This window comes from Pocillopora damicornis, chromosome 7, assembly GCF_964200805.1.
Source record: "Pocillopora damicornis chromosome 7, jaPocDami1.2, whole genome shotgun sequence".
Taxonomy (NCBI): domain Eukaryota; kingdom Metazoa; phylum Cnidaria; class Anthozoa; order Scleractinia; family Pocilloporidae; genus Pocillopora; species Pocillopora damicornis.
Window position 1 is genome coordinate 20,698,635 of NC_142676.1, and position 23,316 is coordinate 20,721,950.

General features: G+C 38.1%; 1 protein-coding gene and 1 long non-coding RNA gene across 2 annotated transcripts in view; one reads left to right on the forward strand and one right to left on the reverse strand.

Annotated features, from left to right (window-relative positions):
• The window catches only part of LOC149043074 (uncharacterized), a 28,053-nt gene extending 5,090 nt beyond the window's left edge, over nt 1–22,963 (reverse strand). Inside the window, exon 1 of the long non-coding RNA XR_016188122.1 lies at nt 22,721–22,963. This is a non-coding gene — a long non-coding RNA (uncharacterized LOC149043074). The remainder of the gene's footprint in view (nt 1–22,720) is intronic.
• Nucleotides 359–2,749, forward strand: LOC113671164 (uncharacterized). Its single transcript, XM_027187413.2, has one exon. It carries the CDS (start codon nt 395–397, stop codon nt 2,501–2,503), a length of 2,109 nt encoding a protein of 702 aa, XP_027043214.2. The 5' UTR covers nt 359–394; the 3' UTR covers nt 2,504–2,749.
• Nucleotides 22,964–23,316: the final 353 nt, after the last annotated feature.

The window sequence follows — 23,316 nt, forward strand, 5'->3', positions numbered from 1 at the left end:
GACTACCGACGAAACGGGGAAAAAATTACCGACTAGCGACAAATAAATTCTAACCGACAACCGACATGGTCAGACGTGATAGGGATGTTTGTATTCAGAAAGAACAGCATTTTGATGATTTCTAGCTCAGAAAATCCTTCTTCACCCGACGTAACCACATTAATTCCAAATTTAGCCGAATTATAGAATTTCTTGTCTTCAAATTACTTTAAATCCACGGCTTCTTTTCGGTGAGCAGCGTGGGCTCATTTCTAGAACAGCGGCTCGTAATCGGGCTGACAAGACGCCCTGCTGTCTCATTTCAAGAACAGCGAATCACAATCGAGCCGACGAGACGCCCTGCTGTTGTCTTTGCGAGGAGTGCAACAAGAAGGCACTTGTTTGCTTAAGTGACATGGCAGATGGCAAGGAACTGCCACCAGAATTAGAATTGGTAGTTCCCTTGCCAGATGTCGTTCATATTGGAAAAAGCTTTAAGTGTAGCTGGTCGAACTGGTTTATCAACTTAGACGGTGAATTTAGCAATCTCGTGTTGCTTCGAAGCTTACGTGACAATGCGGAGGCGTTTATCAAAAAGAAGCTTCGAAAGTTGCTTTCACTTGAATGTGTTAGGAATAAAGACAGAATGGCTGTCGAACCCATTATTCGTTTAACAAGACCAGAAGTTCTCAAAGTGCTGGGGGACGTTAAGTTCGTTGTGCATACCATCGTACCAGAACAATACAGGTTTTGGAAAAGTAACCAACGTGGTATATGCCCTCACCTGATCGCAGTTTCTGAAGGCCCAACAGGCTCGATCCTTGCGCTTGATTACAACTTTGAGACAGGTTTATCAAGACTCCAAACAATAAGATTGCACCAGCCAGCAGATGTCTCTGTTGTGCGAGATGGACTGAAGGATGCTAGGAACTTGTGCTTCATCGATGGGATTGCATTCTTGTGCGAAAGGGGAAAATCTACAGTTTCTTTTGTCGACTTAGAGGGAAAAGTGAAGATAAGTACAAAGTCACTCAAGCGACGAGCTGAACTTCTGAGGCACTTAGAGGCACTATCTCTCCCAACGGATGGAACGGTTCCCGTTTTGCACGAAAGACTTAAGGACCACTTGGGTGCCATTTCTAAGAACACGGACTGTGCAGAACACGTCCAGATGCATCCTAATCGTCTTGGTAAGCCTTCTGCTGTCTATGCTGCAAGCAATGATTTGTTATTTTGTAGTGATGACGAGAGTCAATATGTCTATCAGATAACATTGACATTTGATGGAGTGACCATTCACGGCAATGCTACAAAATTCACTGTCTATCCATCCAGCATCATAAATCTCTTGTCTATTACTCTACTTGACCAATGCGCATTCTTCTCAGGAGCCTCGAGCCAAGGTGGGCTTTATAAATGTGAACTTAGCGCAAAGACAGTGACCAAAGCTGTATGCAACTCGACTCTTCCTTGCTCTGAGGTAAACCAAGTATGCACCTTGAACGGGAGGGTAGTTTACACGGATACAAAGGCGGGAAAGGTTATGCAATACAACCCTGATAATAAATCCGTTAGGACTTTGGTAGGAAGTGGCCACAACAGTTCTTCCGATGGGACACAAGACTCATGCTCATTCAAACAAATCGAAGGGATATGCTCTGTAGACAAGAACTTGTTTGTTACAGATGTTTCCGCTGGAAAACTGAAGATAGTGACGAGCCTCTCAGAAACGGTATCTTTTCTGGGGATTCTTGGCTCCCTTTACGATACCTTTGGAATTCATTCTAAGGGTATGAAACTAGACGGAGTGTCCTTGAAACAAGCAAAAGAGAACGTGACAAAGATTGACAGCTATGTAAAAGACACTGTGAGTAACGTGAAAGAACGCTACCAGTTGAGCGAGACGTCTGAAACCAATGGTCCACAGGGAACTGTATCACAGAAGACGCAAGTATCTGTGTCTTTGCTTAAAAAGGGCATAGAAAGGCTATACAAGAACGTGATGGACATTAACCCCCAATTTGTAGATGATCTGCTGCTCGAAACGTTGCTCACAACAGTAGTGGAAAATTTGCACGCTGTTTCGCACCTTAAACACGAGACATTTACGGTACTTACATATGCCCAGGATTTTGGAACAATTTGCAAGGAATCTCTGAAGCGCACATCTAGATGGGCAGCAAAGTACTACACGCATGACAAATCCTACTATCCGGTACCTCAATCCGCCATGCCCCTTTCTGCTATAGCTACGATGACACCTTTGCCAAGTGAGGACATAACACCAGGGATGGAAGGACAGATCAAAAAGTGGCTAGAGAGTTACAGACCAGTACGCCAACGGACGGTTAGAAGTGAGACCACAAAAGATAAGGCTGGGGCCTTGCCGCCAGCTGTCTACGCCGTTCACCACACCGACGAGTCTGAAGAGAGGCTTCGATATCCTGAAGAAAACACTGTATCGTCAGCAAATGCACAACGGTGTTGTCAGCATACAATTTGTGGACGAAGGGGATGTTACTGAGGTGTTTGAGGATCACAGAGAAGTACAAATCGATGAGTATGAGACAGATTCGGATGACGAGGAATCAGATTTGAAGAACATCCAGAGGTTGTCAACAGAGCGTGTTACCCGATCCGGCAGGGCTGTTCGTGCATTTGTGCGTCTCGACATGTAAGAGGTACTAACAGTTAAAAAATCCATTTAACGGTGCAGATTGATACGTATGACAACCAAATTTTTGGCAAAAAAAAAGAGGAAAAAAAGAAACCTCGCAGAATAGCCACGAGAGCCGTTGAATAATAAGTGTAGTGAGTTTTTGTGGACGTCTCGGAAAAAAGACTTCCATAGCTTACAAATTAAAATTAGGTATCCCAGGGGCTAGAGTGGGTGTTTCATTCTTTGTAGAATTTACCTCTCTTGATTTACTTCGATGCCCCGTAGTCGACAGGAAACAAATTCACATCTATAATAAAAGCTTTGGTGAATTTTATCGGTATACTAGATTTTCAAACAAAAGTGGGGTAGATGAGCACGTTGCTAAATTAAAAAACAGCGTTAACGAGGTTTAAGTGAAAACAAATAATGAATTATTACAAGTATTACACTTCGTCTAGAGTTTAAAGTCTTAAAACTGGGCAAATTGCATAATAAACGTGAATAATTAACGTGTATTTTTAATTATTAACTGAGATTTACCGACAACCGACAAAGGTCAAAAATCTTAACCGACAACCGACAAAGTAATGAAATTTTAACCGACAACCGACATTTTGACCCCCTCTTCAGACCCTCTAAAAATATCCTTAGAAAATGATGAACGCCAGAGCTGCGAAGAGGGAGACTTTTTCCAACTTTTTTTTAACTATGTATCGAAGAGACAGACAGTAAAAAAAACGCTTTCATTTGAGCTTGTTTTCCTCATTAATTGCCATGAATTACTGTTATTAAAGAACACATCCTCTCACATACCGGTCATTTTCTTTCTTTAGTTAAATTGCAGACATTCCCAACTTGTTTCAGTTTTTCTTAGGTTTTTAGGGTATTTTTGAGATTTTCTGTTTCAGTTTTCCTGAAATTTTTAGGAAATTTTTGAGAATTCCTCTTTCAGTTTTTCTTTGGTTTTGACGATATTTTAAAGATTTCCTGTTTAAGTTTTTCTGAGGTTTTGACGATAATTTAAAGATTTCCTGTTTAAGTTTTTCTGAGGTTTTGACGATATTTTTGAAATTTTGGTTTCCTTACGTAATTCGTTTCTTATCAGTGCCAACTTTTACTTCCCGGGGGGAATTTTTTGGCCTTTGACTTGCATTGGGCTGGGATACTCAAATTAATGCTTCACTAGGTTAATGGACGCTGCAGACGCCCAGCAGGCCATCAGCGTGCCAAGGCGTCGATGTTAATTGCCACTGTTTTACACTTAATTCACGTTTAATTTTCATCCGCTCAAAATCTCTAAATTGAGCCAGCAGTTGTGTTGTAAATCTGAGATGAATTCGAAAGTGGTAAACACTGGAAAATACTTTGACACTGTTATTGTACTGAGACGAAGATTTTAAATCAATCAGACAACGCTTGGCATTACGAGGACCGGATATTGGCTAAGCTTTTTAAGCTTTATTTGAGATTTTCACCACTCCAGAGTTCACGGTTATAATCCTATAAGATGCCACAACGAGTATTTAAGACCATGACCGCAAATGGACGTTATTTTTTATGAAAGGACCCTTAAGTGGAATCTGTATTAAACTCCGTTGCAGTCCGTTTCACTATGTCGTGACTCCGCCTCTTTGTTTACTAATAGACTGGTGTTAAGAAACATGACTGTACACGTGACGATTCATATAATTATCAGAAGTCGCCGCACATTCCTCTAGCACAGTCCTGTGCTATAACCCTACAAAATGTTTCATCGAGAATTTAGGCCGTGGACGCAAAGAGACATGAGTTGAACCTGTGTACTTGAGGCCACACCGTGTTAACTTAGGTGGTCACAGTCCATTTTACAATGACGTGACTTGTCACGAGTAGCTTCGTGTTATTCAAATAAGGCTGTACACGTGATGATTCCTCTAACTATCACAAGTTGCCGCACAAAGACAGTCCATTCAGACAATTTCGTGCAGGTTCCTTTCTTCCTGTTGTTCAACTGTTCTGGGAGAGTGTTTCAGCTTAGTATGTTTGATGTTTCTTCTTTGGATCCTGTATTACGTGAAACTGTTTTTCACAGCTGTTCAGGTTCGACAGCAGCAAGGGAATATTCAACAACAGACTCTATCGGCGACGAGGCAAAATCCTATGAGAAATAAAGAGCCCCAAAATACTGAGGTTATTACTAGTGCAAATTACCCTGAAGAACACGATGAACGCCAAAGTTAAGTAAGTCAATTTTTTTATCAATCGCATTATTACATTCCTAAACGGATCGAAATGGAAATAGCAACAGTTTTGGGTTTTTTTTTTTTGACAATTGGTTAATCCCTGTTAGAGTTTTGCTTGCAATGTTGGGAGGAAAGAGATGTTTATTACGCACAGTAAACATATCTATGAGTTATATGAATTACTTTCATCATCACAGCAAATTCCTGGTGACATGTTCGTTACCTTCACATACAAAATTAAACAAACCTGCTGCTATCTTCTGTACAAAAGAACTGAGAGCGTAAACAAGTCTTAAGACCATTTCCTCTCTATTTCCTTTTAGTTTAGGTATGGAAAGAAGAAAAGTGTTTCCCGCGTGGTTTTTTTATTTCTGCTTCTTCGAAGACTGAGGAATGTTGTAAAGAAGATATTTTGTTTAATTCAAATCGAAAGGAGATGTGCAATTTATTTTGTAGTAAAACCGAGTTAGAATGCTAAGAGCAAATTCTGTTTGACTCTCTCCCTGAGAGACATCGGTACATTTGTTTTAATCTTCAATTGTAAACGTTATTTCATATTGGATTATACTGGATGGACACTAAATAAAAGAAGGTGAATCAGTTTGTAAGAAGAAAGACTGAATCAGCTTCAAGTTTAATCTTTATCAAATAGAAGCTGGATTATCCGTGCCGTTCAAGTAAGGAATATCAAGAGGCTTCCCGTTCAGCACATAACATTTTTTTTAATAGCACTGCCTTTGTAAACGTACATATATCTCTACTGACTGGTAAAAAATTACTATAATGTAGTTTTGAACCATGTTAACCGTCGCCAAACTTCCTGAAGTCGAAGTCACAACTGAGAAGTCACGCAAATGCTTCGCGCGAAAATCGGAGCGTTGACAAAAATAGCTGAACTGTATTTAATTTTCCGAAATTACGCTGCACAGTAAATTGGGACCTTGCTAGTTATTCTCCCGCCCTTAAGGATTTGATTGGATCGAACGCATCCGTACATGTGTGAAACTTGCGCGTCAAGTAAATTAAACGGAGCGTGTATCTTTCATAGTTAGCGCATTTGAGCGTGGCCTGTCTTAAATTATATAGTTGACTTTTCTTCGATGCTTTGACTTCCGTTTGTTGAGCAGAACAAGAACTCAGCATGTGCATCTTTAAAATTTTACAACCATTGGCGGAACTTGTGAATAGAATGACGACTGCAAAATTATCAGTTACGTTTTGTATTTGGAACTCAGCACTGCTCCCTCACGCTATAATTATTCTACAGTTGAGGTTGGACTGGTGCCATTTGAGATGGTGAACACATCCACCCATTCCCAAACTTCCTTAGAAATACATAGAATTGTTTTCAACGACATTTTCCTCGTTGCCTGATTGCTTAGAGTCCCTCTGCAGATGAACTTCCTCGTCATAATATCTACCTATACTAAAGGCTATTCTGAATATTTATGAATATGGTGAATATTAAAATGCCGATAACATAAAAGAGAGATGAGAGACGGTTCATATCATAATTATAAAAATTGCAATTTTTTCGATTATGTTTGGTTTAAAAAAAATCCCATTTTCCACTAATCCACTAGCCAAGTTGTTGTCGGAAAGCAGTACCCTTCCCCCCCGAGGCGAGGTAACGTCGCTTCCGTTTCACCTATTGTAGTCAGGTGACTTCCTTGACAAATGTTCTCATTATTGTGTAAATGTAATTGTTTAAAGCTGTTTACGAGTTTGGCGCTAAATTTAATATACCTTATCGAAGTTTGGTTCGGGCCAGGAGTAACACAATTCTCGAATCCTTCCAGACATTTTTTCGTGTTTTCACGAAGGAAATGCTTTTGAAATATATCAGTGACAGATTTTATGGAGAGGCGTCTTAGGAAGGTCCTGAAGGTTTCCAATCATTTGGGCAATCTCTGCCAGAATTAGCAACAGGGTCAATATTTGTTGCATAGCAACAGTTACGGTTACGATCTTAACTGGTAGAAGGGTTTGCTCTGGGACTGACGGAGCATTGCAACTGTAATCATCGTCTGCTGTTTCCAAGTTTAGGTGAGTGTTCAGAAGGAAGAAAATTTAGCAACTAAACTTTGGATCTAAGTTTAACGTGCTTGCATAGAACATATGTTGAAAATTTTCAGTGGTCTAGAAGACTTGCATGAAAGATTCTGCACAATGAGTCCAGTTTTGCCCGAGGGATGAGCTGAATATGGCGTTTATTCACAGTTTCACAGTTTCTTTAGAAACTTACCCCTTTATTCGTTTATTCAAGCTGTTCCGTTCAAGCATTCAAGCAAGTTGAGCTGTTAATTACGCATTCATTAGCTTTTCTTGTGTGTAGTCTCTCGGCTGCATTTGGTAGAGGTTTTTCAGTTGACCACCAAGCTCAGAGGGGTAACACGACTATAAAAACATGTATTTCCTTGGAGTTTTATACACAATTTCCATTGCCTTATCTCTTCCATTTCCAGTTAGTACAAAGCCATTCATGTGGTCTCGCGGTCACATTATCTACAGGCAGACAAGTCTCATTGCTGACCGATTGTTGAGTAAAACTAAGCTTCGGTAAGTAAGAAGGACACTGTTAATTTCTTTCTGTGTTCTAGTCGGGAAGTTAATTCCAAGCGGTGTTTTCCTACAAAAAATGCAAAGCTTTTCCACTAGTCGGTAAATTCCTAAATTCAACAAAACAAATTTTTCCAATGTTAAGATGATGATTTCCTCGTCGATCAAAAACTTACCAACCTTATTCAGAACAGTCAATCTTGCCGGTTGCGATTTCGTATTTCAGAGCTCAGCAAATTGCCTTTAAAACGAAAGAAGCAAGATCCTTCATTATTCTATCAATGGGGCTTTTCAAGTTTATCTTGACGTTTGACGAAGCGCAATTACGTGCGACCCAGATGGTTATTGCTCAAAACGCGTTTCAAGTTAAGAATGGCGACTTAGTTATCTTTTTGCTGTTGAAGTCAGAGCTTACTGCATTCTTGTGACATCGAATAAGAGATCAGAATTCACGGATTTTGCCTGTAGCACATTAATTTGTATGCCACTTCAGACAAACATGCCCTAACAAAACTGAATACAATCAAAGTGCTCTGTGAGCAAACTCGTGAATTGACACATGATTTTTGAGATTATGTTTAATGTTATCTGGTTTAGGGAATTTTGTGGTTGATTGTCATCTAGAGTACGAGCAGTAGTTCAGTGTTCGCTAATGTAGCAAAGAAACAAAGTAACGTTGGGACAAGAAGGCATTACAATTGAAATGATCATGCTATTACATTTAACAAGGTGGATGATGTCATGTGTTTTAAACGTCTATCATTTTTGTTTCTGGTTCAAAAGAAAAGGTTGGAAGTAAATGTGGGTGAAAAGTGAAATTTACTGTCTTTCGTTGTAAATATTAGAAAATCAAGGCAATACTGTCTTAATGAAAACATTAACGATTCCCTCTTTATCAAATGAGACAAACGGGAACGAGTTTTGAGTGATATAACTAAGCCAAGCCTGCCACCGTCATTTTAGATCTCCGCCTGGGTAGATTTAAGTCACGTGCTAGGCAACGTATAATCAATAACAAGATAGAATTTCATTTCAGGCCTATTTATCAATTTTGTGGTGTGTAACTTTCGCATTTTAGTACGTTGTATGTATGTTGAATCTTCAAATTGTCTTGAAACTTACAAGAAAATTGTTCTTTAAAAATTCACTGAAAATCGGTAGCTAAAATTGTTTGTCTAAGTGTTATTTGATTTTCGTGTTAACTTGTTATTTAGTCAGTCGCCGGCATCTTTTGTTGCTTCACACAGGAAAAACACACGCGACGAAACGTAATGATCAATTTTGTCCTCAATCTCACGCTATAACAGAAAAAGCTTTTGAACATCTGTAAACTCCGAGCGCTTCGCAGTAAGTGATATTTTCAATGAATCTTCGGATTGTTTTCAAGTTCAAGGATTGTAAATTACAATTTTATGAAAAACGAAGGTTGTTGTTATTTCAGTGTGAATCCTTGAATGCTTGCCAGTCGCTGGCGCCGCTTGTTGAAACTAAAACGAAAAAAAAAAACTCTTTTAAGATTATCATTGGCTTCTTTTTCACCCCACCACTATTCTTAGCAACAAAGGTCGCCATTTAGTCTGTTTATTGCTCGCCAAAAACTATCAAATGTACTCAAAAGCCTAAAATCTAAAAAAAGTTTACAGGAATCGACCAATCGAGCGAGCGAGCGAGTGAGCGAATGCTATTCCCCACATCGTATCTATAACTCGCTCTTGCGCATGCGCGCAATTCACGAGTTAAAAACGATGTAAAACAAACAAGCACACAAAGATGCACCATAGGTTTGACAAGTTACATCGCATCCAAATTTATTTTTTTTAGCGCGTTCAACGTATACAAGTCAAAAATCGGTTTATTATTCAACGAAAAGGGCACCTCAAAGGGAAAAAGCACCAGCTTTTGAACCAACTGAATTTTACTGTTGAAGTCAGAGCCTTTAGTATTCTTTTGACAGACAGTATGAATTTTGCCCGCGGCAAAGAGTAATTTGTAAGCCCCTTGACACAAACAAGAAATGCAGAAAGGATAACAGCAAACATAAAGGTCGGCCTTTACTTCGTACGTTTACCGCAGAATTATTTCTCGTATCCATGCGTATCCGTGTCTAGAACAGTGACAGTTTTTATGGAAAGGCGTCTCAAGAAGGTATTGAAGCTTTCTAATTATTCGGGCAATCTCTGCCAGAATTAGCATTAGGATCAAGATTTTTTGCATAGCAGCAGTTACCGTTACTATCTTAACTGGTGGAAAGGTTTGATCTGGGACTGACAAAGCATTGCAACTGCTGTTTCCAGGTGTAGGCGAACATTTAGAGGAAAGAAAATTTAGCAATTAAACTCGGGATCTAAGTTCAACGTGTTTGCATAGAAGGTATGTCGAAACTGGAAGAAGGACTTGCATGAAAGATTCTGCACATTGAGTCCAGTATTGCCCACACGATAAGGTCGATGGATATGACGTCTATTCATGATTCAGTTGAGCTTTCAAACCGTGAATTACGCATTCATTAGCGTTTTTCCTTTGTTCCTTTTTGCTTTGTTTGTGCCGCATTGCGGTTTTGTTTGTTAAGTCCGTAGACAGGAACAAGAAGAGTAGAGGTCTCTCAGTTGACCTCAGTCTCAGAGAGGTAACACGACTATGAAATCATGTATTTCCTGGGAGTTTTATAGACAGTTTTCATAGCCTTATCTCTTCTATTTTCAGTGAGTATAAAGCCATTCATCTGGTCTCAAGCAAGTCTCATTGCGGACCAATTGTGGAGTAAAAACCAAGCTTTGGTAAGTAATGGTTTCCTCGTCAATCAAAATTTACAAACCTTACTCAGAACAGTCAATCTTAGTTGCGATTCGTTCGTTACTTTCTCGTGTTTCAGAGCTCAGCAAATTGCATCTTAAACGAAAGAAGTAAGATTCTTCGTTATTCTATTTATGGGGCTTTTCAAGTTTATCTTGACGTTTGACGAAGCGCAATTATATGCGACCAGGTTGCGCAAAACGCGTTTCAAGCTTGATTCTGCATTTTCCCTTCATCAAAGCCAGACACAATCCACTATACCAGACTATACCAATACTCTGCAAGCACCTTCCACACTTAGCTGAAAGGTAAATCGTAAATAATAAACTTTAAGATGCACCAGTTTCCTGATCTTAATGTTTTCAACGTCAGATTTCAGAGTTAATATTTCAATATTTGAGTACTTGTTTGTATAACAAATTAAAATCATCAAACTGACTGGGATGGCTGCTAATACTTGTTTGTTTACCTTAAACCTCAAACTGACTGCTCAAGTGATTGTTGAGTCAAGTTTGTACTGCTCAGCCAGCATAAAGATTTTTCCGTCTCTGCCAGCCGGTCTTTTGAAAAGAAATTCTCCGAAACCATGCTACAAACTTACGAATTTCCCTACCTTCTTTGTGTGATTATGCTGGTGATCCTTTTTATCCTGATCAAAGTGGAAGGACCATTGCCCGCCAGGGAACCAGCGGAGAATAATGAACCTCATGGATCTGTAAGAAGATCTGAGTTGAACAGAAACGGAGCGAGGAGATGGGCCGGAGAGAGTGAAAACTACAGTATTCGACAAAGACGAAATTATCCCACAGAAAACGATGAACGGTAGCACTGAGAAATGGTTGCTGTTTTATTTTTTCTCTCTAAGTCTCTTTATGGGTAGGAACTGACAACTTTGCTAAACTAAAATTAGCTAAGGAAGGAACCCAGCTCTGAAACACTACTCCGTCTGGCCGAACTCACACTCAATTGCTTTTCATTCGGTGGTAACTACTACAAACAAACTAATGGCGTGGCCATGGGTACTAAAATGGGACCCAGCTACGCCAATCTTTTTGTAGGTTTTATCGAACATCAATTTTTTAGTCAATACCACGGCCCAAAACCTGAACTCTACGGCCTCCTCTTTAACTGTGCTACAGACTTTTTAAAAACATTTCTGGCTTAAAAATCTTCAAGTTAATTGATCGTTTATGAGATAAGCAGGAAAACAGAGACAAAGATAATCAGTTTTCCTATGTTTCCTAGGTTTTATGCAGCGAATTTTATTGAAGTGTAAAGTTTTCCTTTTTTTTCAGAGTAATACACACGTAATTGAAGTATAATAAATAATAGCTATCATTTTATAATCTCTTGTAGTTATAAAAGTTCAAGCTTGATTGAGGCCAGCGTTTTGGCTCATTGTACGCGGGGTGTTTAAGTAAAGTTAACATGGAAGATGGAGTTTGCATAGACGGTAATCAAACGCTAATATTCATTGTGATTCTTCGCTTCGGCTCGTGGTAGACACTTTTTGAGGACATTGGACTCCACTGCCCAAATGCGTGACCACTCAAATAAATTATTTCTGTAATTTATCGCCGATTAATTGCAGGAAGACTTGAGAACTGGGCGAAAACACTTAAAATCGGTGAACAGTGGCAATGATGTATCCCCTGAAATTACACTAAGCATGTCATTTACATAGATCAAGAATAGAAGAGATCTTAAAATAGATCCTTGGAGGACTTCAGATGTAAATAGAAGAAAATCAGATGCCTCGTTATCGATCACAACCTTGTGTCTTCGGCCAGATAAATAAGATCTAAACCAAGCTAACAGGAAACCCTTAATACCAAGGCATTTGAGCTTAACTAAAGTTTTTCGTGGGGCACTCGATCGAACGCCATGGAAAAAATCGAGATAATGACATGTACCTGTTATCTCTCATTTCAAGAGCCCTATTTGATCTGCCAGGCGAAAACCGTGTTGCCATTTCGTAATAAAAGGGGATATAATACCGAAGATCTCAAATTTCTAAAAACTCCACAAGCATTTCTTATCATGTATTCGCTTTTTGGCCCTCGTTGTTGCTTTATTTCTAATGTGCGGGATGTGAAGAATGAGTTCGCCAGACGAATCAAAGTTAATTTAAGAAGCGAAACCTATTAAAATTTTATTTTATCGTATTCCGCTATAACGTCATGTTCCCATATGAAGTCAACGTTTTAAAAACCAGCTGTGTCTTGAATCAAACATTAAGCGTCCAAACAATAATAATCGTTTCGAATTAGTTTATCTATACTGAGGGATTCGCATATCGATTAGCAACATGATCCCACAAAACTTACTACTTGTGCGCGAAAAAAGCTTCAAAACCGTTTTAAGGCATCTAGACAATTGAGTTATACTAGAAGTTTGGATCGGTAATCAATATATTAGATTACAGGCCTAGAGGGTTTGTTTTAATGATTTTCTATTTAAGGGAACATAAAAACATGCATATGATTACGGGTCATTTGAACGTTTTTGAAGCTCGTCAGCAAGAATAGCTGAAGTTTTGTTTCGGCCATCAATTAAATTTAATTACTTACCGTGAAATTTTGTTCAGTTTTTACTCTGGACAAATTTCTCAATAAAAATCTTTTTCGCCAGTGCTAAAATTTGCCATACATAGACGAGGTGACCATTCTTTGGCTTTTATCGTAGAGATTCTAATCCCATTTAAAAAAAGCACCGTTTACCTAAAACGGCAGTTGTATTGAGTTTTCAGTTCTTTTGGTGGCCTTTTCAGACGAAGAATTTCTTATCACTTTCTATTAGAACTGCAACAGAAAATTAAGGAAAAAGTAGTCTAATATATAATGGTTAGTAGGACCGAGTTCGCGGTCGTCCGATTTTGTTAATCACTCGTATGAATACAGACCGACTTGGACGACACAAAGTCTTTTTACCAATTATTCATAACTGTTACAATTTCCGAAAAAAACAAATACATTTAGGACAAACATCTCTGGTAGAGACAATGTCTAAAGTAAAAATTCCTTCATTTTGGAAATTTCTCTGTCTTCTTTTTGGATTAGTGGTTGTTGCTATGGCTATTGTAATCAATTTTGTGATTTGTAGATTTAGCTGAGTGGACCAAGTATGATTGGCTGTTTCAGCTGTCCGATTATGGATGTCCGTTTACAGCCAAATGTCCTATTACACTTTCCGAATACAACTGTAAAGAATGATTAGTGAAAAATGAAGCAGCTGATGCACCAATCGCATTTGAGGAAATTGTAATGGTTATGATTAATAATTAATAGGACCGAGTGGAGCCAATTCGGCCTGTAATTATGAACGACAACGAATAAATGCAATATCGGCAGGGAAAAAAGAGGACAGACTTACCTTACATTCGATTACATTCATCATGCCCTTGCAGATCGCTTTTCCATTTGCGGTTTGTATTTTTCGTGGTTTCGGCGAGATAGCCTTCTCGTCATGCCACAAGCAAGCTCGACGATTCGCCACAACATCGAAATATTTCATTTAATGCTAAGCAATTTAATGTTCAGCCAGAGCGTCTGATGCTCTGCAGAGCTAATCGACGTAAAGCTACACCATTTGTGAGTGCGCTGTACCATTCGACATTACGCTGAACCATTTTACGCAATGCTACACCGTTTGTGCGTACGCTGTGTTATTCGACATTACCCTGAGTCATTTCACCGTTTGTATGTGCGCTGTGCTATTCGACATCGCGCTAAGCTATCTCACGCAACGCTACACCGTATGCCTGTACACTGTACCATTCGACATTACACTGAGCCATTTGACGCTTTGTATTTGCTGATATATTTGACATCCTTGTATTTTTGGTGGCGACGGCCGCCCTTACCTATTGAAATTTGGAGTTTTCAGACGAGCATTCGCTTATTAGTTGTGTTAAGTGTTCACCGGCCTCGTGCGTTGTGTCTTTTTCCGACTTGTCGATATAACAATTTCCCATTTTGAAAAGTAGATTGCAGAGGTCATGTAAAAGCAAAAAATGAATAATCAGTGAATAAAGCAGCTGCAACAGGGAACACGTTACAGCAAAGATTCAAACAAAGTCACGAGAACTCGCGCTAACAGCGAAATGGAAACAAACACCCGGCCCACGCATTCTCAGGGGCGCTGACTTCTATTGTGACTTATTTTATTAAGAAGTCTATTGTCTCATTATCTGCTGGTTTCTTTTTTCTCTGAAAATAGGACAAGATAAAACTCAAATACCAAAATAAGTTTACCTAGAGAGTTGTAACCTTGGCTGTTAAAGAAGTTTTATGTGACAGCAAAATCAAACTATTTTCTATTCACGCAGAGACATTACGAATATTGGCTTTACTGAAGACGATTTCAAAAATGTCTTCGTAGAAAAAATGTTTGACCTTTCAGACGTTTATTAATATGATGACTCACCAGCCTTTTAGTTTACGTTAATTACGACATTGTTGTTTTGTCTCAAAGTAGGCGCAAAGACTGCCTGAAGGCTTGTAAAGCCACGTACACTCTTTACAGCCTCTGAGAACGTAACAGGCTGGTACGCAAATTTCGTCGCTTTGGACTTGATTTCGTTTGTTAGGTTAGTTTGTTTTATTTTTTAGTGGACGTCGATTTCGTCACAGTGCGCTGAGACTAAATTTGTCGAAACTTTTGATTACTTATTGACAAAAAGTCCCGCAGGCTATAAGTTGGCTAACAATTTTTCCTGAAATGTATGGAGGATGGCAATTGGCTGTTTAACCGTATATACATTTCGTGACCGGAAACGAAAAACACGAAGATCAGAAGTATAAAGGCGTGATCCATACCGTCTTTTGTCATTTTTAGAAGTCACACAAGACAATTCGTTCAGACAACTTAGTGCAGGTTCCTTGAATTCTGGCAGCTAAACTGCTTTGGGAGCCATGCTTCTCTCTCAAGCGTGTTTCAACGCAGCTTTTTTGATGTTTCTACTTTGGATCCTGTATTACGTGAGACTGTTAAGCAGAGCTGTTCAGGTTCGAGAGCAGCAAGGGAACAATCGACAACAGACTTCACCAGCGGCGAGGCAATATCGCCGAAGAAGTGAAGAACACCAAAATATTGAGGTCGTTACCAATAAAAAATACCCTGAAGAACAAGATGAACGCCCAAGCTAGGTAAGTCGATTCATTTTTTTCATGTCATTCACGCAACGTAAAGGAAAACAATTTAGGTTGTCTAATAATTGGTTGATCTCTGTTAACCAACAATTTCAATGTTTAAGCTTTACAAAATAGAAGCTGGATCAGTATCGCATGCTGTTGAAGTATGGTACATCAAGAGCTCTTTCCGTTAAGTACATGGCGGTTTTTTAATAGTATTATGTTTGTAAACATACATACATCTTTTCTGACGAATAAAAATTCCGCTGATGCATGTAGTTTGGAAGCCATTTTATCTCGCCAAAACAGTTTAGTTTGACTGATAATTAGTTAAACCCTGTTATAGTTTTACTTATTGGCATAATCTTATTGAGAGGAGTTTGTTTAACAATCCATGTAAGTGTGATGTTTTCCGTTGTTAACCAATTACACAAATATGTATGCTCTGCTGGTGCGTAAGAACTGAGAGCGTAAACAAGATCTGAGACCGTTTCCTATTTATTTTCTCTTTTAGATGTGGTGAGAAGAAAAGCGTTTCCTGCGTGCTTTTTATTTCTCACGTGGTTCTAGCTTCGATATTGCTGAAAAGCGGAGATTTTGTTTAATTCAAACCGAAGGAAGATAATTCGACATTTCGTGGATCAGTCTACCGTGTTGGAATGCTATGGACTTTTTACCTGAGTGACATCGGTACATTTGTTTCATTCTGAATCTTTAATCGTAAAATTTTATTTTATATTACATTATAGTAGATGGACACTAGATGAAAGAAATATGAAAGAAGAAAGACTGAAACAGTATAATTTCAATGTTTGTACTTCACAAAATAGAAGCTGGAATATCCTGTGCTCAAGTACGCGTATCGAAAGCTGTTCAGGGATTTCTAAACAATGTTTTCTTTGAAATATATCTTAACTGACGAATAAAAATTCTGATGATGCATGTAGTTTGGAGACCATATTATCTCGCTATAAAACAGTTTAGTTTGTCTGATAATAACTTAACTCTGTTTTAGTTCTACTTCCGGTCTTGGTAAGAAAGAATGATGTACATGAGAGTAAACATTTCCAAAAGTTATTTGACATAATCTCACTGAGAGGAGTTTGTTTAACAGTCCGTGTGATATGTTTGTTAATACAATTACACAAATCTGCATGCTTCTCTGCTCTGTGTAAAAGAACTGAGAGTGTAAACAAGATCTGAGACAATTTCCTAGTTATTTTCACTTTAGATATGGGAAGAAGAACAATGTTTCCTGCGTGCTTTTTATTTTTCATGTGTTTGAGAAAGCGGAATTTTGTTTAACCGCATGATTAAGTAAAATTTCCGCTCGAAATAATACAAATAAAAATGATTTCTACTCATTTATTTGCAACTCAAGTGCTTTGGGAACTAGTGTAGATTACGACTGACCACAAACAATATCACAGCTTGATATTAACCTCTTATTCAACAATGCGGTTGCCCTCAAGTTCAAATTAATATGTTTGCATTTTGCCTGGATCACCAAACAAGTCATCACTCCAGAAGCCAATTTCGGTGTCAGGCAAAAAGGGTTTTGAATATTTTGCTTTTATCGAGATGTTTCCTTGCGTCCTTCTAAATAAGCTCCTTGAATAGTATATGAAATACGCGTTGGTCGGATTTTATTTAACTGTTAGCGTCACATTATACCCAAATTTAAAAGAGACCTCTTTTTTGCTTACCTCCCGCTAACGATGTCTGAAATTTTCTTAGACAGAAAGAGGAAAGACAATCGTTTTGTGAATGTTTGCGTTCCATATGTGAAGATAGAACTGAAGAAGATAGAAGATTAAATAGTGAAGATGATCGAACTAGTTTCCTGATCTTAATGTTTCCAGCGTCAGTTTTCATAGTAAATATGTGATAAGATAAGTTACACAGACAACCATGTCTCCTACGGAATTGAAGTAATCTGCTGTTTAATTGTTTCCATGAAGAAAAGAGTTGCATGAATCCAGGGATTTAATTGATATGGGCTTGGAGTTAATGAAGCTTTCTTTCAATTTTACAGACTGATTAGAATTTGTCTCTATTAAGTTAATGGTAAAAAAACGTACAATCTTTATATCTTTTATGTTCAATTGGTTCAACTGTTTGGTTTCGAACAATAAAATTTAATGTATTGTAGACAATGTTTACTGAATACCCTATAATTTTGACAGGTTAAACCTTAAGCTCAGAAACTCAAGAATCGTATTGAACGCATGAAGTGAATTTTTTTTTTTAAAGACGAAAAAAAAAATTAAACCTTGTAGATGCCTTAAATGACATACAATAAATATTTATTTTCCACTGTTTCAATTAAAGTTTCAACCTCGCGAAAACATGTTCCGCCCTAGTAATCTTGATATGTTAATGGTCGTTAATGGCTTTTAATAGCCAGTCAATCACTCAATCATTTATTTTGACACCTTCCGTTTGAACTGGTTCAAAACACGGCCGGCTTTATTTGTCTGACGAGAAAGTTTTTGCTAGTATCACACTGTTGAGTGGAAACAATTTTAGCTCAGCATATGGCGTGTTCCTCCTGCTAACTCTCTTTTAAGACAATCTCACAACCATGTCTCCTACTGAAGTATTCTACTGTCTCTTCTATGTCACATTACTGTTGGTGATTATTTATTTCCTGATCAAAGTGGAAAAAGTTTAGGCACAAGGCTGTGGAGGACAGGTAGAAATCTATGATTGTCTTGTTCAACTGATCAGACAGGAGGTGACCAGAACCGAAGAGAGAAGAAGATTAAGGAGAAGAAGGAGCGAAAATCACATTGTTTCACCCAACACAAACCATCCCATCGAGCATGATGAACACCAGGACTAAGAAACAGAGTAGTGGCAGGTTTTTACTCTACCTGAGCGTTTTATGGTTGAAATCGTCTACATGGATCTACCGTTCATTTTTTCCGATAAGCTCGTCTTTCTTTGCTTATAAATACGGTATCCCTATAAATTCATTGAAAAAGATCCAAGAAATATCATTACTTGAGATAAATCTCTGCGCCTGTCTCTCCAAATTTTTTTCCATGTAAAGGTTAAGGACGAAAGGATTTGGTAGAGATTGTCAACAGTTCGTCTGGAAGATGTGGAAATACTTATTGTAAAATTCCCATGAAGCTTGTTGTTTCTTAGTTACAGCTTTGTAGCCTTGATATTCTATTTTCAAAATAGTACTTTGCGGAGAAGATGGCCGAACCCAACAAGGAACAGAGAAAGTTCTAGATATTATTGTTTACAATTGTTTTCACGAAGAAAAAAGTTGCATGAATCCAGGGATGCAATTGATATGGGCTCAAAGACTTTTCTGAAAATTTATGAATATTTAAATACCTATGACATGAAAGAGAGATGAGACAGTTGTCCGCAGTTGCACTGCTCAACCAGCCGATACAGATTGTTCCATCTCTGCCAGCCGGCCTTTTGAAAGGAAATTCTCCGCAACCATGCTACAAATTTACAAATTTTCCAGCCTACTTTGTGTGATTGTGCTGGTGATCCTTTTTTTTCCTGATCAAAATGGAAGGATCTTTGCCCGCCAGGTAACTGACGGAGAATGATGAACCTCTTGGATATGTAAGAAGATCGGAGTTGAACAGAAATGGAGAGAGAAGATTGGCTGGAGAGAGTGAAAACCACAGTATTCAACAAAGAAGAAATTATTCCACCGAAAACGATGAGCGGTAACACTGAGAAATGTTCCTTGCTCAAAATTTCTCGTTTTATAGCGGTTATCTGTCCTCTGTAACAAATATTGGTGAAACACTTGTTATCTTTATTTTCCTGTATAGGTCATAAAAGAAAGAAAGAATCGAGAGAATGTTGTCACTGAACATCTAATACCGAAAGCCCACTTAGTATAACTGAAACACTCACTTTGCCCTCCTTAACCCTGTTTCTTATTGTTGTATGTTCGCGCCATGAGCTTTTTAAAAACATATTACGCTTAAAGATCTTTACGTTAATTGATCGTTTACGAGATAAGCAGGAAAATAGAGACAAAGATACATTTTCTAATTATTCTTCTAAATCAAATGTTTTGTAATTGAAAAGGTAGGTTGTCGTCCAATGAAATAAAATGTTGTCTTCTTGTACTCTATGAATTTTTGATAACAAGGGGTTCCTCAATTTTATGGCTCTAATTACCAATTAATGTTCAGCCATATGACCGGCAAACAATGTTTCTCCGTGTTAACGAAACTACTTAGGGGCCTTGCAAAAACGAAATTGAATTATTGAAGAATAACCAGTATTTGGATTGACCTTCCTTTCTTAAACGGGAATGAAAAAGTAGAATAGACATAAGAGCTCATTTCAAGCTCGCCACATGGCTCCAAATAAGCGACAGGATGCGAACGATTCGCTTTTAGTTTTACGACCTTGATGCAAGGCAATTAGAGTACGCACACCGCCTGCTATGAGTGAAAATTTACCTATCGCCGGATGGGCGCGATGAAATTGCAAAAGGCGTACAGTCAAATAAATATCTTGATGGCAGCAGGTGGGCGCAGTAGGCTATCAGCTTGCCGCAGCTCATCCGCGTACAGATGCGTTGATGATTGATCAAGGAAAGTCATACCTCGATGTAATTTTGCCATCATGGTGATAATTGCCGTTTAATTCACGTTTAATATTGCATCTGCTCAAAATCTCTGAATTGAGCTGGCAGTTTTATTTTATATACATATATACTTACTGTAAAACTGAGATGAATTCAAAAATGGTAAACATTGGAAATACTTTGACACTGTGACCATGACCGTGACGACATTAGTTTTGATGAGAGTACCCTTGAGTGGAATCTGTATTAAACTCACAGTCCATTTCATCATGTCGTAAATTCGCCTCTTTGTTTTTTTTTTTTTGGCGATTAGTTAATCCCTGTAAGAGTTTATCTCGCGGTATTGAGAGGAAAGAGTTGTACACACAGAGTAAACATTTCCATGAGTTATTTCGATTAATCTCATGGACACAGCAAATTCTTTGTGACGTGTCTTTTAACCTTATAATACACAATTACACAAATGTGCTGCCGGTATCTTCGGTACAAAAGAACTGAGAGCGTAAACAAGTTTTAAGACCATTTCCTCTCTATTTCCTTTTAGTTTAGATATGGAAAGAAGGAAAGTGTTTCCCGCGTGGTTTTTCTTTATTTCTGCTTCTTCTAGGACTGAGGAATGTTGTGTAGAAGAGATTTTGTTTAATTCAAGCCGAAAGGAGACGTGTGGTAAAACCGTGTTGAATGCTAAAGGCAAATTCTGATTGATTCTCTTTTTGAGAGAAATCGTTACATTTGTTTAAGTCTTCAGTTGTAAACGTTACTTCATACTGCATTATACTGGATGTACACTAAAGAAAAGAAGATGAATCAGTATGTACGAAGAAAGACTGAAACAGCTTCAAGTTTAAGCTTAAATTAAAAATTGGAGCTTGATTATCCCTGCCGTTCAAGTAAGGAATATCAAGAGCCCTTTCCGTTCAGCACATAAGGATTTTTTTAATAGTAATGACTTTGTAAACTTAGATATATCTCTACTGACTAGTTAATAAAAAATTACTATAATGTACGTAGTTATGAACCATGTTAACCTTCGCCAAACTTTCTGAAGTCGAAGTCACGAGAAGTCACGCAGATGTTTCGCGCGAAAATCAGAGCGTTGACAAAAATAGCTGAACCGTAGTTAATTTTCCGAAGTTACGTTGCAAAGTACTTAAATTGGAAACTTAGTGATTATTCTCCCGCTCTTAGAGCTTTGACTGGATCGAACGCATTCGTTCATGTGTGAAACTTCCGATTTATGAAAATTAAACGGAGCGTGTATCTTTTACGGTTAGTGCATTCGAGCGTGGCCTGATTGGATCGAACGCATTCCAAATAATTCAGTGATAGTTTCTATGGAAAGAGCCTTAGAAATGCGATCTTGACGTGGCCTGATTAGATCGAACGCATTCGTACATGGATGAAAGTTCCGATGTAAGAAAATAAAACGGAGCGTGTATCTTTTATGGTCAGTGCATTTGAGTGTGGCCTGATTGGATCGAACGAATGCATTCCTACATGTGTAAAAGTTCCAATGTAACAAAAATTAAACGGAACGTGTATCTCTAATGGTTAGTGCATTCGAGCGTGGCCTGAGTGGATCGAACGCATTCGAAATAATTCAGTGACATTTTCTATGGAAAGACGCCTTAATAATGCCTGATGGCATTATACAGTGCACAAAGCAAGGATATATTCTCATACATGGATGTTTTAGATGAAGTTCGAATGCTGACATAGTATTTCCACGAGATTGCACGTTATGACACTTTCCTTTGAGAGCCAATTTTAATTTATTTATGTTGAACAACAAAATAAATTTTATATTGAACACCTGCTATCTATTGCCTCATAATCTGCGGGTTTCCCGTTTTGCTCAGGATATTCAAATTTCAGAATATATTTACATAGTGGAATTAATTCTCGGAATACCGAGTAACTTGAATACCTTCAAGGTTAGGGAAAAACCCATCCAAAGAACAAAGGCTTTGTGTGACATGTGATGCCCTCAGTGCTGCTTTATTTTTTTATGTAAGATGATGTGAAGAATGAGTTCGACCGACGAATCAAAGTAAATTTAAGAAGCAAAACCTCTCTTAAAAAAAAAATTAAAATCTATTGCGTGAGACGAAAGGGCAATATCATTTTATAGTATTCCGCTATTACGCCATGTTGCCATATAAGAACAACAGAAGGGGCAAAATATGCCATGATAGCACATCGGAGCAACAAAACCATAACGGAAGCACTAAATGGTCCAAACTTTTGTTTTAAGTGTCTGCCATACGCTTTACTATTTAAGCGACAACGTTGTAATGAAGCATATTTATTCTATGTCATAAAGCCACCAACTGATTTCGTTTGTGTTGTTTTCGTCTTTCGCACGTGCACCTTAATTTATGCCCAGTCGATAAGATTCTCAAATGTCTGCGTGTATTATATATTATCTACTTACCGTTTAAGAAGTGCTTTCTACGTGTCCTTCCAAGGCCTGTACCTAAACTCTTCACACTTTGATCAGGATATAAATGATTACCAACAGTAGTGTGACACAAAGAAGACAACAAAATTCTTGAATAGGAGACACGGTTGTCAGTAGATTTTTTCTGGAATGCAAGTTAACAAGCGAAACACCATATGCTGAGCCAAAATTATTTCCACTTAACAGTGCGATACATAAATTGAAACAAATCGAGAATCAGTGCGAAACTGATTAAATTCACTATAAAAGAAAATTTGCATCTGGAGTCATACGCAATAGGAAGAGTGGATGCCTTCCGGCGAAACCAGCGTAATCAAAAGAGTGTTATTTTAGTACATTGCAGGGTCGGCCAGGGTTTTTGGGTATTCGGTATTCAGGGGCGTTTTAAATCGGGTATACGGTATATTGCAGCTTAAATATGGGTATTCAGTATATCACTTTCTTTGAATTTCAGGTATAAAGTATTCAAAGCTTCGATTATTTTTGGGTATATTTGGAGGAATTTGGGGTATTTTGGGGTATTTTGTCGATTTTTTTTCGGGTATATTGGTATTCCACTACCCCCCCTGGCCGACCCTGACATTGTGTTGGATTGAGAGGTTGTCAAAATCACTGATGTAACTAAAGTCATTGTTGTTTTCTCACATGAGCTTTTTCTACGCAAATGTGGCTGAAACGTTTTAAAACCAGTGGTGTCTTGAACAAACATTAAGCATCCAAACAATATCGGTCATGATTATATTAGATTACAAGCCTATAGGGTTTGTTTTAATGATATTCTTCTTCAAGGAACATGAAAACATGCATATGCATATGATTACGGGTCATTTGAACGGTTTAAAGCTCAGTATGAATTGCTGTAGTTTTGTTTCGGCCATTAATCCAGTTTTTGCCCGCGATAAATTTCTAAATAAAAACCTTTTTCGCTAGTG

Bases quoted from the DNA above. Each gene is read 5' to 3' on its own strand.
- LOC113671164 (XM_027187413.2), top strand. From the start codon at position 395: ATGGCAGATGGCAAGGAACTGCCACCAGAATTAGAATTGGTAGTTCCC.